The 14,579-nt window shown below is 41.3% G+C and overlaps 1 protein-coding gene across 1 annotated transcript in view; it reads left to right on the top strand.

The window, feature by feature from the left end:
- LOC121580573 (activin receptor type-2B-like) overlaps window positions 1-14,579 on the top strand; it is a 32,595-nt gene that overhangs the window by 1,137 nt on the left and 16,879 nt on the right. The window contains exons 2-8 of the mRNA XM_045211491.1: window positions 3,852-3,967; window positions 4,063-4,214; window positions 5,346-5,489; window positions 8,042-8,185; window positions 8,424-8,569; window positions 9,249-9,363; window positions 10,158-10,296. Of these exons, the coding sequence (XP_045067426.1) occupies window positions 3,852-3,967; window positions 4,063-4,214; window positions 5,346-5,489; window positions 8,042-8,185; window positions 8,424-8,569; window positions 9,249-9,363; window positions 10,158-10,296 (956 nt within the window). The remainder of the gene's footprint in view (window positions 1-3,851; window positions 3,968-4,062; window positions 4,215-5,345; window positions 5,490-8,041; window positions 8,186-8,423; window positions 8,570-9,248; window positions 9,364-10,157; window positions 10,297-14,579) is intronic.

Below are 14,579 nucleotides of genomic sequence, written 5' to 3'. Positions count from 1 at the left end.
CTGAACAGCTAATCACGGCTACCCGGACTATTTGCACTGCCCCCACCCCATCCTTTTTACGCTGCTGCTACTCTGTTAAGTATTTATGCATAGTCACTTTAACTCTACCCACATGTACATATTACCTCAACTACCTCAACTAGCCGGTGCCCCCCGCACATTGACTCTGCACGGTACCCCCTGTATATATAGCCTCCCTACTGTCACTTTATTTTACTTCTGCTCTTTGTTTTTCTCAACACTTTTTTTTTTTTTGTTGTTGTTTTATTCTTACTTTTTTGTTTAAAATAAACGCACTGTTGGTTAAGGGCTGTAAGTAAGCATTTCACTGTAATGTCTGCACTTGTTGTATTCGGCGCATGTGACCAATAAAATTTGATTTGATTTGATTTTTTGATTTGATTTTTCTGTAAGTCTTCACAAGGTTTTCACACACTGTTGCTGGTATTTTGGCCCATTCCTCCATGCAGATCTCCTCTAGAGCAGTGATGTTTTGGGGCTGTCGATGGGCAACACGGACTTTCAACTCCCTCCAAAGATTTTCTATGGGGTTGAGATCTGGAGACTGGCTAGGCCACTCCAGGACCTTGAAATGCTTCTTACGAAGGCACTCCTTCGTTGCCCGGGCGGTGTGTTTGGGATCATTGTCATGCTGAAAGACCCAGCCACGTTTCATCTTCAATGCCCTTGCTGATGGAAGGAGGTTTTCACTCAAAATCTCACGATACATGGCCCCATTCATTCTTTCCTTTACACGGATCAGTCGTCCTGGTCCCTTTGCAGAAAAACAGCCCCAAAGCATGATGTTTCCACCCCCATGCTTCACAGTAGGTATGGTGTTCTTTGGATGCAACTCAGCATTCTTTGTCCTCCAAACACGACGAGTTGAGTTTTTACCAAAAAGTTATATTTTGGTTTCATCTGACCATATGACATTCTCCCAATCCTCTTCTGGATCATCCAAATGCACTCTAGCAAACTTCAGACGGGCCTGGACGTGTACTGGCTTAAGCAGGGGGACACATCTGGCACTGCAGGATTTGAGTCCCTGGCGGTGTAGTGTGTTACTGATGGTAGGCTTTGTTACTTTGGTCCCAGCTCTCTGCAGGTCATTCACTAGGTCCCCCCGTGTGTTTCTGGGATTTTTGCTCACCGTTCTTGTGATCATTTTGACCCCACGGGGTGAGATCTTGCGTGGAGCCCCAGATCGAGGGAGATTATCAGTGGTCTTGTATGTCTTCCATTTCCTAATAATTGCTCCCACAGTTGATTTCTTCAAACCAAGCTGCTTACCTATTGCAGATTCAGTCTTCCCAGCCTGGTGCAGGTCTACAATTTTGTTTCTAGTGTCCTTTAACAGCTATTTGGTCTTGGCCATAGTGGAGTTTGGAGTGTGACTGTTTGAGGTTGTGGACAGGTGTCTTTTATACTGATAACAAGTTCAAACAGGTGCCATTAATACAGGTAATGAGTGGAGGACAGAGGAGCCTCTTAAAGAAGAAGTTACAGGTCTGTGAGAGCCAGAAATCTTGCTTGTTTGTAGGTGACCAAATACTTATTTTCCACCATAATTTGCAAATAAATTCATAAAAAATCCTACAATGTGATTTTCTGGAGAAAAAAAATCTCAATTTGTCTGTCATAGTTGACGTGTACCTATGATGAAAATTACAGGCCTCTCTCATCTTTTTAAGTGGGAGAACTTGCACAATTGGTGGCTGACTAAATACTTTTTTTCCCCACTGTAAGAGCAAAGCAGGAAGTGAACCCATCAATATGTGCTGTGATTTGTTGATTTCAACTCAACTGACGTCACAAACAATACGTTCCATTGCATGAGCCACAGAAGTTGACATCCATTTGAATTAACATTCTACAATACCTGGCAGCCATTGCGAGTGTACCCCTGAGTTTACCACTCAAATTGCCAGGGTTAGAGGTTCCAAGCCCGTTCTATTCATTCATTCTATTTCTATGTGACTCAACTGCACGAATGCCTGGTCGTCCCCCGTCTTTAAAATAAATACAAAATTATACGGTTATGACGGTTATTTTATTTTCATGCCGGTCTTCATCTAAAGCCGTCAGTTACACGGTTATATGGTAATTGTGACAGCCCTACTCACGGGCACTGGTCCTTATTCCACTTGTGTAATAACAAAAAATACTATGCGCATTGGAAATACAAATCAATCACAGATCAACTACAGTTGAAGTCGGAAGTTTACATACACACAATTAGTATTTGGTAGCATTGCCTTTTAAATTGGTTAACTTGGGTCAAACATTTCGGGTAGCCTTCCACAAGCTTCCCACAATAAGTTGGGTGAATTTTGGCCCATTCCTCCTGACAGAGCTGGTGAAGTCGGAAGTTTACATACACTTAGGTTGGAGTCATTAAAACTCGTTTTTCAACCACTCCACAAATTTCTTGTTAACAAACTATAGTTTTGGCAAGTTGGTTAGGACATCTACTTTGTGCATGACATAAGTAATTTTTCCAACAATTGTTTACAGACAGATTATTTCACTTATAATTCACTGTATCACAAATCCAGTGGGTCAGAAGTTTACATACACTAAGTTGACAGTGCCTTTTAAACAGCTTGGAAAATTCCATAAAATTATGTCATGGCTGTAGAAGCTTTTGATAGGCTGATTGACATAATTTGAGTCAATTGGAGGTGTACCTGTGGATGTATTTCAAGGCCTACCTTCAAACTCAGTGCCTCTTTACTTGACATCATAGGAAAATCAAAAGAAATCAGCCAAGACCTCAGAAAAAAAATGGTAGACCTCCACAAGTCTGGTTCATCATTGGGAGCAATTTCCAAACGCCTGAAGGTACCACGTTCATCTGTACAAACAATAGTACGCAAGTATAAACACCATGGGACAACGCAGCCGTCATACCGCTCAGGAAGGAGACGCGTTCTGTCTCCTAGAGATGAATATACTTTGGTGCGAAAAGTGCAAATCAATCCCAGAACAACAGCAAAGGACCTTGTGAAGATGCTGGAGGAAACGGGTACAAAAGTATCTATATCCACAGTAAAACGAGTCCTATATCGACATAACCTGAAAGGCCGCTCGGCAAGGAAGAAGCTACTGCTCCAAAACCGCCATAAAAAAGCCAGACTACGGTTTGCAACTGCACATGGGACAAATATCATACTTTTGTGGATATATTGACGCAACATCTCAAGACATCAGTCAGGAAGTTAAAGCTGGTCGCAAATGGGTCTTCCAAATGGACAATGACCCCAAGCATACTTTCAAAGTTGTGGCAAAATGGCTTAAGGACAACAAAGTCAAGGTATTGGGAGTGGCCATCACAAAGCCCTCACCTCAATCCTATAGACAATTTGTTGGCAGAACTGAAAAAGTGTGTGCGAGCAAGGAGGCCTACAAACCTGACTGTTACACCAGCTCTGTCAGGAGGAATGGGCCAAAATTCACCCAACTTATTGTGGGAAGCTTGTGGAAAGCTACCCGAAACGTTTGACCCAAGTTAAACAATTAAAAGGCAATGCTACCAAATACTAATCGAGTGTATGTCAACTTCTGACCCACTGGGAATGTGATGAAATAAATCAAAGCTGAAATAAAATATTCTGACATTTCACATTCTTAAAATAAAGTGGTGATCCTAACTGACCTAAGACAGGGAATTTTTACTAGGATTAAATGTCAGGAATTGTGAAAAACTGAGTTTAAATGTATTTGGCTAAGGTGTATGTAAACTGTATGTAACACCATGATGTTACAATGGCCTTACTCAAATCAGTCTAGCAGTACTACAGACGTATGAGAGTAACATTTGAAGTAATAGAATGTGTCTCTCTCGTCAGGCAGGAGTGTGTGTCCAGGGAAGTGAATCCCCAGGTGTTCTTCTGCTGCTGTGAGGGGAACTACTGCAACGAGGGGTTCACACACCTTCCTGACCTCATCGCCGCTGGCAACAGGGGTGAGTGGACATGACCTTTGAACCCCATTCTTTAAAAAAAAAACTGACTGACTGACTTACTGGTTGATTGACCTGTGATCTCTTCTCCTCCCAAGTGAAAATCCGTCCCCCTCCCAGAGTGCCGTCTCTGTTGAATATCCTGGTGTACAGTCTGCTAGCTCTGTGTGTTCTGTCGCTGACCCTGCTACTGGCTCTGTGGATGTACCGACACCGAAAATCACCCTACGGACATGTTGACATCAGTGAGGTGAGACCACTCCACTTAACTAGTGCTGATCTAGGATCACGTCCCCCAGGGACCATATCATCTGCTCTAGGATCACGTCCCCCAGGGACCATATCATCTGCTCTAGGATCACGTCCCCCAGGGACCATATCATCTGCTCTAGGATCACGTCCCCCAGGGACCATATCATCTGCTCTAGGATCAGGTTCCCCAGGGACCATATCATCTGCTCTAGGATCACGTCCCCCAGGGACCATATCATCTGCTCTAGGATCACGTCCCCCAGGGACCATATCATCTGCTCTAGGATCACGTCCCCCAGGGACCATATCATCTGCTCTAGGATCACGTCCCCCAGGGACCATATCATCTGCTTTAGGATCACGTCCCCCAGGGACCATATCATCTGCACTAGGATCACGTCCCCCAGGGACCATATCATCTGAAAGGGAATTCTTTATTCATTATGATCCTATATCAGCACAAACAAGACAGTTTCATGAAAAAATGTTGTGTTTACACAGGCAGCCCAATTCTGATCTCTTGCATAATTATTGGCAAAAGATCTGATTTTGTTAAAAGAACAATTATTGGCAAAGGATCACAGCCAAACACCCACACATAAAGAAGGTCAAGGAAAGTATCAGAGAATTGATGGAATGTGATATGGAATTGATGGAATGTGATATGGAATTGATGGAATGTGATATGGAATTGATGGAATGTGATATGGAATTGATGGAATGTGATATGTGTGGTCCTCTGTAGCTCAGCTGGTAGAGCACGGCGCTTGTAACGCCAAGGTAGTGGGTTCGATCCCCGGGACCACCCATACACAAAAATGTATGCACGCACGACTGTAAATCGCTTTGGATAAAAGCGTCTGCTAAATGGCATATTATATTATTATTATATATGGAATTGATGGAATGTGATATGGAATTGATGGAATGTGATATGGAATTGATGGAATGTGATATGGAATGTGATATGGAATTGATGGAATGTGATATGGAATTGATGGAATGTGATATGGAATTGATGGAATGTGATATGGAATTGATGGAATGTGATATGGAATTGATGGAATGTGATATGGAATTGTTCATCAGGTTGTAGAGCTTTCTCCCCTTTCCTCCGTCTGTGTGTCAGGACCCCGGGCAAACCCCTCCCTCTCCCATGGTGGGGCTGAAGCATCTGCAGTTACTGGAGGTGAAGGCTAGGGGGCGCTTCGGCTGTGTGTGGAAGGCCCAACTGATGAGTGAATATGTGGCTGTGAAGATCTTCCCTGTTCAGGTAAGAGAGTCTGGGGTTTATGAGATTTGACAATACTGTATTGCTGTGGAGGAAACCATGTTCCATCTGCAGAAGTACAGTTGCTAGTTACAGAGATTTGTATATATTATTGCCTGTTTTCTGTGTAGGCCTACAAAACATAAAAATCAGACCACGTTTCAAGCACAGTTGAGGATCACTATCACTCCCATGAACAATGTGAATCATTAGGGAAGGGGGACACCTAGTCAGTTGTTCAACTGAATGCATTCAACCAAAATATGTCTTCCACATTTAACCCAACCCCTCTGAATCAGACGTCCACATCATCGGTGCCCAGGGAACAGTTGTTGTTCGGGGTTAACTGCCTTGCTCAAGGGCAGAACGGCAGATTTTTCCACCTTGCCGGGTCGGGATTCGAACCAGCAACCTTTCCGTTACTGGCCCAACGCTCTTAACCGCTAGGCTACCTGGTGTACCTTGTAGGGCTGGGAATTGCCAAGGACCTCACGATACGATATTATCACGAAACTTACAGTGAGGGAAAAAAGTATTTGATCCCCTGCTGATTTTGTACATTTGCCCACTGACAAAGACATGATCAGTCTATAATTTTAATGGTAGGTTTATTTGAATAGTGAGAGACAGAATAACAACAAAAAAATCCAGAAAAACGCATGTCAAAAATGTTATAAATTGATTTGCATTTTAATGAGGGAAATATGTATTTGACCCCCTCTTAATCAGAAAGATTTCTGGCTCCCAGGTGTCTTTTATACAGGTAACGAGCTGAGATTAGGAGCCCACTCTTAAAGGGAGTGCTGCTAATCTCAGCTTGTTACCTGTATAAAAGACACCTGTCCACAGAAGCAATCAATCAATCAGATTCCAAACTCTCCACCATGGCCAAGACCAAAGAGCTCTCCAAGGATGTCAGGGACAAGATTGTAGACCTACACAAGGCTGGAATGGGCTACAAGACCATCGCCAAGCAGCTTGGTGAGAAGGTGACAACAGTTGGTGCGATTATTCGCAAATGGAAGAAACACAAGAACTGTCAATCTCCCTCGGCCTGGGGCTCCATGCAAGATCTCACCTCGTGGAGTTGCAATGATCATGAGAACGGTGAGGAATCAGCCCAGAACTACACGGGAGGATCTTGTCAATGATCTCAAGGCAGCTGGGACCATAGTCACCAAGAAAACAATTGGTAACACACTACGCCGTGAAGGACTGAAATCCTGCAGCGCCCGCAAGGTCCCCCTGCTCAAGAAAGCACATATACAGGCCCGTCTGAAGTTTGCCAATGAACATCTGAATGATTCAGAGGAGAACTGGGTGAAAGTGTTGTGGTCAGAAGAGACCAAAATGGAGCTCTTTGGCATCAACTCAACTCGCCGTGTTTGGAGGAGGAGGAATGCTGCCTATGATCCCAAGAACACCATCCCCACCGTCAAACATGGAGGTGGGAAACATTATGCTTTGGGGGTTTTTTCTGCTAAGGGGACAGGACAACTTCACCGCATCAAAGGGACGATGGACGGGGCCATGTACCGTCAAATCTTGGGTGAGAACCTCCTTCCCTCAGCCAGGGCATTGAAAATGGGTCGTGGACGGCTATTCCAGCATGACAATGACCCAAAACACACGGCCAAGGCAATAAAGGAGTGGCTCAAGAAGAAGCACATTAAGGTCCTGGAGTGGCCTAGCCAGTCTCCAGACCTTAATCCCATAGAAAATGTGTGGAGGGAGCTGAAGGTTCGAGTTGCCAAACGTCAGCCTTGAAACCTTAATGACTTGGAGAAGATCTGCAAAGAGGAGTGGGACAAAATCGCTCCTGAGATGTGTGCAAACCTGGTGGCCAACTACAAGAAACGTCTGACCTCTGTGATTGCCAACAAGGGTTTTGCCACCAAGTACTAAGTCATGTTTTGCAAAGGGGTCAAATACTTATTTCCCTCATTAAAATGCAAATCAATTTATAACATTTCTGACATGCGTTTTTCTGGATTTTTTTGATGTTATTCTGTCTCTCACTGTTCAAATAAACCTACCATTAACATTATAGACTGATCATGTCTTTGTCAGTGGGCAAACGTACAAAATCAGCAGGGGATCAAATACTTTTTTCCCTCACTGTAGGTGCTGATACGACATGTATTGCGATTCGACACTGTGATCGTATTGTTCTTTGATGTTCCTGACATATTGCTCAGAATATGTCTGCTGCAGAGACGAGAGAGAGTGTGGGAACATGAGTTTTGATCAGTCATGGAAATAAAAGATAAGAGAAACAAGCTATAGGAAGAAAAATAATGGAATTCTGGCGCAGGCACAGCTGACTAGCGCTAGCTAACACTGCCTAGCAAAAATATTTTTTTATTTTTTTTACAAATCGATACTTGGAGTCAAAGTATCTATTATATTATTGGGCAAAATAATATTGCGATGTGTAACTGTATCAATGTTTTCCAATCACTATTACCTTTTTATGATCCATTCTGGTTCAGTGAATTCAGATTATTGTAAAAAATTACCCCGACCTATATATCTGAACTGTTATATGTGTGCAGGACAAGCAGTCGTGGCAGAAAGAGAAAGATATCTTCCTGACTCCTGGTATGAGACACGAGAACCTGCTCCGTTACATCGCTGCAGAGAAACATGGCAGCAACCTGGAGACTGAGTTCTGGCTCATCATGGAGTTCCACGAACGGGTGAGAAATACAGCCAATCAATCAATCGATCAATAATCAATCTATTTTTCAATCAATTAATCTGTCAAATTATAGAAGGGCATGTTGTGTTCATATTGTGGTCTATTCCAGTTTGTCATGTAAGCCATAGTGAAAACCTCCTTTTCCAAGCTCAGTTTAACCATTTGTGTGTGTTTGTACGTGTGTGTGTGTGTGTGTGCGTGTTTCTGTGTGTGTGATTCTGTGTGTGTGTGTACAGGGTTCGTTGACTGACCACCTGAAGGGCAGTACAGTGACCTGGTGTGAAATGTGTCATATTGCTGAGACCATGTCCCGTGGTCTGGCTTACCTCCACGAAGACACACCCATCAAGGCAGAAGGTTCCAAACCCACCATCGCACACAGGTAACATCGGGTGTTCAGTAACTAACCTGGTTAGATAAACATCGGAACATGTTAGGACTACAGGTTAATGTTGTCTGTGTTGTTTCTCATAGAGATAGATAGAGGATTGAGGCTATCTCCATTTTAAAGTAGTCCATTTTCTTCTTCTTTTGAGTTTGAAAAAAATTGTGAAGCTTTATATTGGTGATTTACCGCCACCTGAAGTGCTGGAGGACTAAAACCAAATCTTGTGTGTCATTCATTTATTGTGGCCACTAGATGGCGGTGATATAGCTTAAAGACATTTACATACCATGGGCAACCCAGTTTGAAAAAGAGGACAGTGCTCTCTGATCATTGGCTGATCGCTCCCAACCCATAGGAATCCACACCCAGTGGACTACATTAAAATGGTGGAAGGCCTCCATGGCAACGTCTATACTAAAGGGGAAATATCCATCTTTCTACCTCTGTGTCTCTCTACATTGGTTCTGCCCTCTTGTGGTCTTGTTCATCTCTTCAATTGGTAAAACTGAATCTAATGGAGGATAAGCCACTGTTGTTCATTAGTGGTTGATAGGCTCCAGGAGATAGCTAGCTGAACTTCAACACATGAGGCCATTTCCAGATTTAATAAGCATGTTATATGAAGGTAGATATGTTAAAGTCAACTCACTTTGTTATGAACTGTATTTCCCAGGGACTTTAAGAGTAAGAATGTGATGCTGAGGGATGATTTGACAGCAATCATTGGCGACTTTGGTCTGGCGGTCAGGTTTGAACCGGGGAAACCTCCAGGAGACACCCACGGACAGGTAGACACACACACACACACACACACACACCCCACACAGGTTTAACTCTTACTTTACTTTTTTATTTCTCTCTCCCCCCTCTCTCTCTCTCTCCCCCCTATCTCTCTCTCTCTCCCCCTCTCTCTCTCTCCCCCTCTCTCTCTCTCCCCCTCTCTCTCTCCCTCTCTCGCTCTCCCCCCTCTCTCTCGCTCTCCCCCTCTCTCTCACTCTCCCCATTTATCTCACTCTCCCCCTTTCTCTCTCGCTCCTCTCGCTCTCCCCATTTCTCTCTCTCCCCCTTTCTCTTTCTCTCCCCCCTCTGTCTTTCACTCCCCCTTTCTCTGTCTTTCTCTCTCTCCCCCCTTGTCTCTCGCTCCCCCTTTCTCTGTCTTTCTCTCTCTCTCCCCCTTTCTCTTTCTCTCCCCCCTCTGTCTTTCGCTCCCCCTTTCTCTGTCTTTCTCTCTCTCCCCCCTTGTCTCTCGCTCCCCCTTTCTCTGTCTTTCTCTCTCTCTCCCCCCTCTCTCGCTCTCCTCCTTTCTCTCTCTCTCCCCCCTCTCTCTCTCTCCCTCTTTCTCTCTCTCTCCCCCTCTGTCTCTCTCTCCCCCTTTCACTCTCTCTCCACCCTCTCTCTCTACCCCTTTCTATCTATCTCTCCCTCTCCCCCGTTCTCTCTCTCCCCCTTTCTCTCTCTATCCCCCCTCTGTCTCTCTTTCCCCCTTTCTCTATCTCTCCCCCCTCTCTCGCGCTCTCTCTCTCCCCCCCTTTCTCTCTCTCTCTCCCCTTTCTCTCCTCCTTTCTCTCTCTCCCTCCTCCAGGTGGGTACGTGGCGATACATGGCCCCTGAGGTTCTAGAGGGGGCTATAACCTTCCAGAGAGACTCCTTCCTGAGGATCGATATGTACGCTATGGGGTTGGTGCTGTGGGAACTGGTGTCACGATGCACTGCCACAAACGGTGAGAATTACTGCTGTGTGTGTGCGTGCATGTAAACCCTTAGTAAACGCCTTATAAACCCTTAGTAAACCTTTAGTAAACTCCTTATAAACCCTTAGTAAACTCCTTGTAAACCCTTAGTAAACTCCTTATAAACCCTTAGTAAACTCCTTATAAACCCTTAGTAAACTCCTTATAAACCCTTAATAAACTCCTTATAAACCCTTAGTAAACTCCTTATAAACCCTTAGTAAACTCCTTATAAACCCTTAGTAAACTCCTTATAAACCCTTAATAAACTCCTTATAAACCCCTAGTAAACTCCTTATAAACCCTTAGTAAACTCCTTATAAACCCTTAGTAAACTCCTTATAAACCCTTAGTAAACTCCTTATAAACCCTTAGTAAACTCCTTATAAACCCTTAGTGAACTCCTTGTAAACCCTTAGTGAACTCCTTATAAACCCTTAGTGAACTCCTTGTAAACCCCTTATAAATCCTTAGTAAACTCCTTGTAAACCCTTAGTAAACTCCTTGTAAACCCTTAGTAAACTCCTTGTAAACCCTTAGTAAACTCCTTTATAAACCCTTAGTAAACTCCTTATAAACCCTTAGTAAACTCCTTATAAATCCCTAAACTCCTTGTAAACCCTTAGTAAACTCCTTGTAAACCCTTAGTAAACCCTTAGTAAACTCATTGTAAACCCTTAGTAAACTCCTTATAAACCCTTAGTAAACTCATTGTAAACCTTTAGTAAACCCTTAGTAAACTACTTGTAAACCTTAGTTAACTCCTTGTAAACCCTTAGTAAACTCCTTATAAATCCTTAGTAAACTCCTTATAAACCTTTAGTAAACTCCTTATAAACCCTTAGTAAACTCCTTATAAACCCTTAGTAAACTCCTTGTAAACCCTTAGTAAACACCTTATAAACCCTTAGTAAACTCCTTATAAACCCTTAGTAAACCCTTAGTAAACTCCTTGTAAACCCTTAGTAAACTCCTTATAAACCCTTAGTAAACTCCTTATAAACCCTTAGTGAACCCGTAGTAAACTCCTTGTAAACCCTTAGTAAACTCCTTATAAACCTTTAGTAAACCCTTAGTAAACTCCTTATAAACCCTTAGTAAACCCTTAGTAAACCCTTAGTAAACTCCTTATAAACCCTTAGTAAACTCCTTATAAACCCTTAGTAAACTCCTTATAAACCCTTAGTGAACTCCTTATAAACCCTTAGTGAACTCCTTGTAAACCCCTTGTAAACCCTTAGTAAACTCATTGTAAACCCTTAGTAAACTCATTGTAAACCCCTTATAAATCCTTAGTAAACTCCTTGTAAACCCTTAGTAAACTCCTTATAAACCCTTAGTAAACTCCTTATAAACCCTTAGTGAACTTCTTGTAAACCCTTAGTGAACTCCTTATAAACCCTTAGTGAACTCCTTGTAAACCCCTTGTAAACCCTTAGTAAACTCCTTGTAAACCCTTAGTAAACTCATTGTAAACCCCTTATAAATCCTTAGTAAACTCCTTGTAAACCCTTAGTAAACTCCTTGTAAACCCTTAGTAAACTCCTTGTAAACCCTTAGTAAACTCCTTATAAACCCTTAGTAAACTCCTTGTAAACCCTTAGTAAACTCCTTGTAAACCCTTAGTAAACCCTTAGTAAACTCCTTGTAAACCCTTAGTAAACTCCTTATAAACCCTTAGTAAACTCCTTGTAAATCATTAGTAAACTCCTTGTAAATCCTTAGTAAACTCCTTATAAACCCTTAGTAAACCCCTTATAAAGCCTTAGTAAACTCCTTGTAAACCTTTAGTAAACTCCTTGTAAACCCTTAGTAAACTCCTTGTAAACCCTATGTAAACTCCTTGTAAACCCTTAGTAAACCCTTAGTAAAGTCCTTATAAATCCTTAGTAAACTCCTTATAAACCTTTAGTAAACTCCTTATAAACCCTTAGTAAACTCCTTATAAACCCTTAGTAAACTCCTTGTAAACCCTTTGTAAACTCCTTGTAAACCCTTAGTAAACCCTTAGTAAACTCCTTATAAATCCTTAGTAAACTCCTTATAAACCTTTAGTAAACTCCTTATAAACCCTTAGTAAACTCCTTGTAAACCCTTAGTAAACTCCTTGTAAACCCTTTGTAAACTCCTTGTAAACCCTTAGTAAACTCCTTTATAAACCCTTAGTAAACTCCTTATAAACCTTTATTAAACTCCTTATAAATCCCTAAAATCCTTGTAAACCCTTAGTAAACTCATTGTAAACCCTTAGTAAACCCTTAGTAAACTCCTTGTAAACCCTTAGTAAACCCTTAGTAAACTCATTGTAAACCCTTAGTAAACTCCTTGTAAACCCTTAGTAAACACCTTATAAACCCTTAGTAAACTCCTTATAAACCCTTAGTAAACCCTTAGTAAACTCCTTGTAAACCCTTTGTAAACTCCTTATAAACCCTTAGTAAACTCCTTATAAACCCTTAGTAAACCCGTAGTAAACTCCTTGTAAACCCTTAGTAAACTCCTTATAAACCTTTTGTAAACCCTTAGTAAACTCCTTATAAACCCTTAGTAAACCCTTAGTAAACCCTTAGTAAACCCTTAGTAAACTCCTTATGAAACCTTAGTAAACTCCTTATAAACCCTTAGTAAACTCCTTATAAACCCTTAGTAAACTCCTTATAAACCCTTAGTAAACTCCTTATAAACCCTTAGTGAACTTCTTGTAAACCCTTAGTGAACTCCTTATAAACCCTTAGTGAACTCCTTGTAAACCCCTTGTAAACCCTTAGTAAACTCCTTGTAAACCCTTAGTAAACTCCTTGTAAACCCTTAGTAAACTCCTTATAAATGCTTAGTAAACTCCTTGTAAACCCTTAGTAAACTCCTTGTAAACCCTTAGTAAACTCCTTATAAACCCTTAGTAAACCCGTAGTAAACTCCTTGTAAACCCTTAGTGAACTCCTTATAAACCCTTAGTGAACTCCTTGTAAACCCCTTGTAAACCCTTAGTAAACTCCTTGTAAACCCTTAGTAAACTCATTGTAAACCCCTTATAAATCCTTAGTAAACTCCTTGTAAACCCTTAGTAAACTCCTTGTAAACCCTTTGTAAACTCCTTGTAAACCCTTAGTAAACTCCTTTATAAACCCTTAGTAAACTCCTATAAATCCCTAAACTCCTTGTAAACCATTAGTAAACTCCTTGTAAACCCTTAGTAAACCCTTAGTAAACTCATTGTAAACCCTTAGTAAACTCCTTATAAACCCTTAGTAAACTCCTTGTAAACCTTTAGTAAACCCTTAGTAAACTCCTTGTAAACCCTTAGTAAACTCCTTGTAAACCCTTAGTAAACTCCTTATAAATCCTTAGTAAACTCCTTATAAACCTTTAGTAAACTCCTTATAAACCCTTAGTAAACTCCTTATAAACCCTTAGTAAACTCCTTGTAAACCCTTAGTAAACACCTTATAAACCCTTAGTAAACTCCTTATAAACCCTTAGTAAACTCCTTATAAATCCTTAGTAAACTCCTTGTAAACCCTTAGTAAACTCCTTGTAAACCCTTAGTAAACTCCTTATAAATCCTTAGTAAACTCCTAATAAACCTTTAGTAAACTCCTTATAAACCCTTAGTAAACTCCTTATAAACCCTTAGTAAACTCCTTGTAAACCCTTAGTAAACACCTTATAAACCCTTAGTAAACTCCTTATAAACCCTTAGTAAACCCTTAGTAAACTCCTTGTAAACCCTTAGTAAACTCCTTGTAAACCCTTAGCAAACTCCTTATAAACCCTTAGTAAACTCCTTATAAACCCTTAGTAAACCCGTAGTAAACTCCTTGTAAACCCTTAGTAAACTCCTTATAAACCTTTAGTAAACCCTTATAAACCCTTAGTAAACCCTTAGTAAACCCTTAGTAAACCCTTAGTAAATCCTTAGTAAACTCCTTATAAACCCTTAGTAAACACTTAGTAAACTCCTTGTAAACCCTTAGTAAACTCCTTATAAACCCTTAGTAAACTCCTTATAAACCCTTAGTAAACTCATTATAAACCCTTAGTAAACTCCTTATAAACCTTTAGTAAACTCCTTGTAAACCCTTAGTAAACTCCTTATAAACCCTTAGTAAACTCCTTATAAACCCTTAGTAAACTCCTTCTAAACCCTTAGTAAACCCTTAATAAACTCCTTATAAATCCTTAGTAAACTCCTTATAACCCCTTAGTAAACTCATTGTAAACCCTTTGTAAACTCCTTATAAACCCTTAGTAAACCCTTAGTAAACTCCTTCTAA

The sequence above is a fragment of the Coregonus clupeaformis genome, chromosome 37 (assembly GCF_020615455.1).
Source record: "Coregonus clupeaformis isolate EN_2021a chromosome 37, ASM2061545v1, whole genome shotgun sequence".
Taxonomy (NCBI): domain Eukaryota; kingdom Metazoa; phylum Chordata; class Actinopteri; order Salmoniformes; family Salmonidae; genus Coregonus; species Coregonus clupeaformis.
The sequence above is the reverse complement of the archived record's forward strand: the minus strand, read 5'-3'. Positions and strand labels throughout refer to the sequence as shown.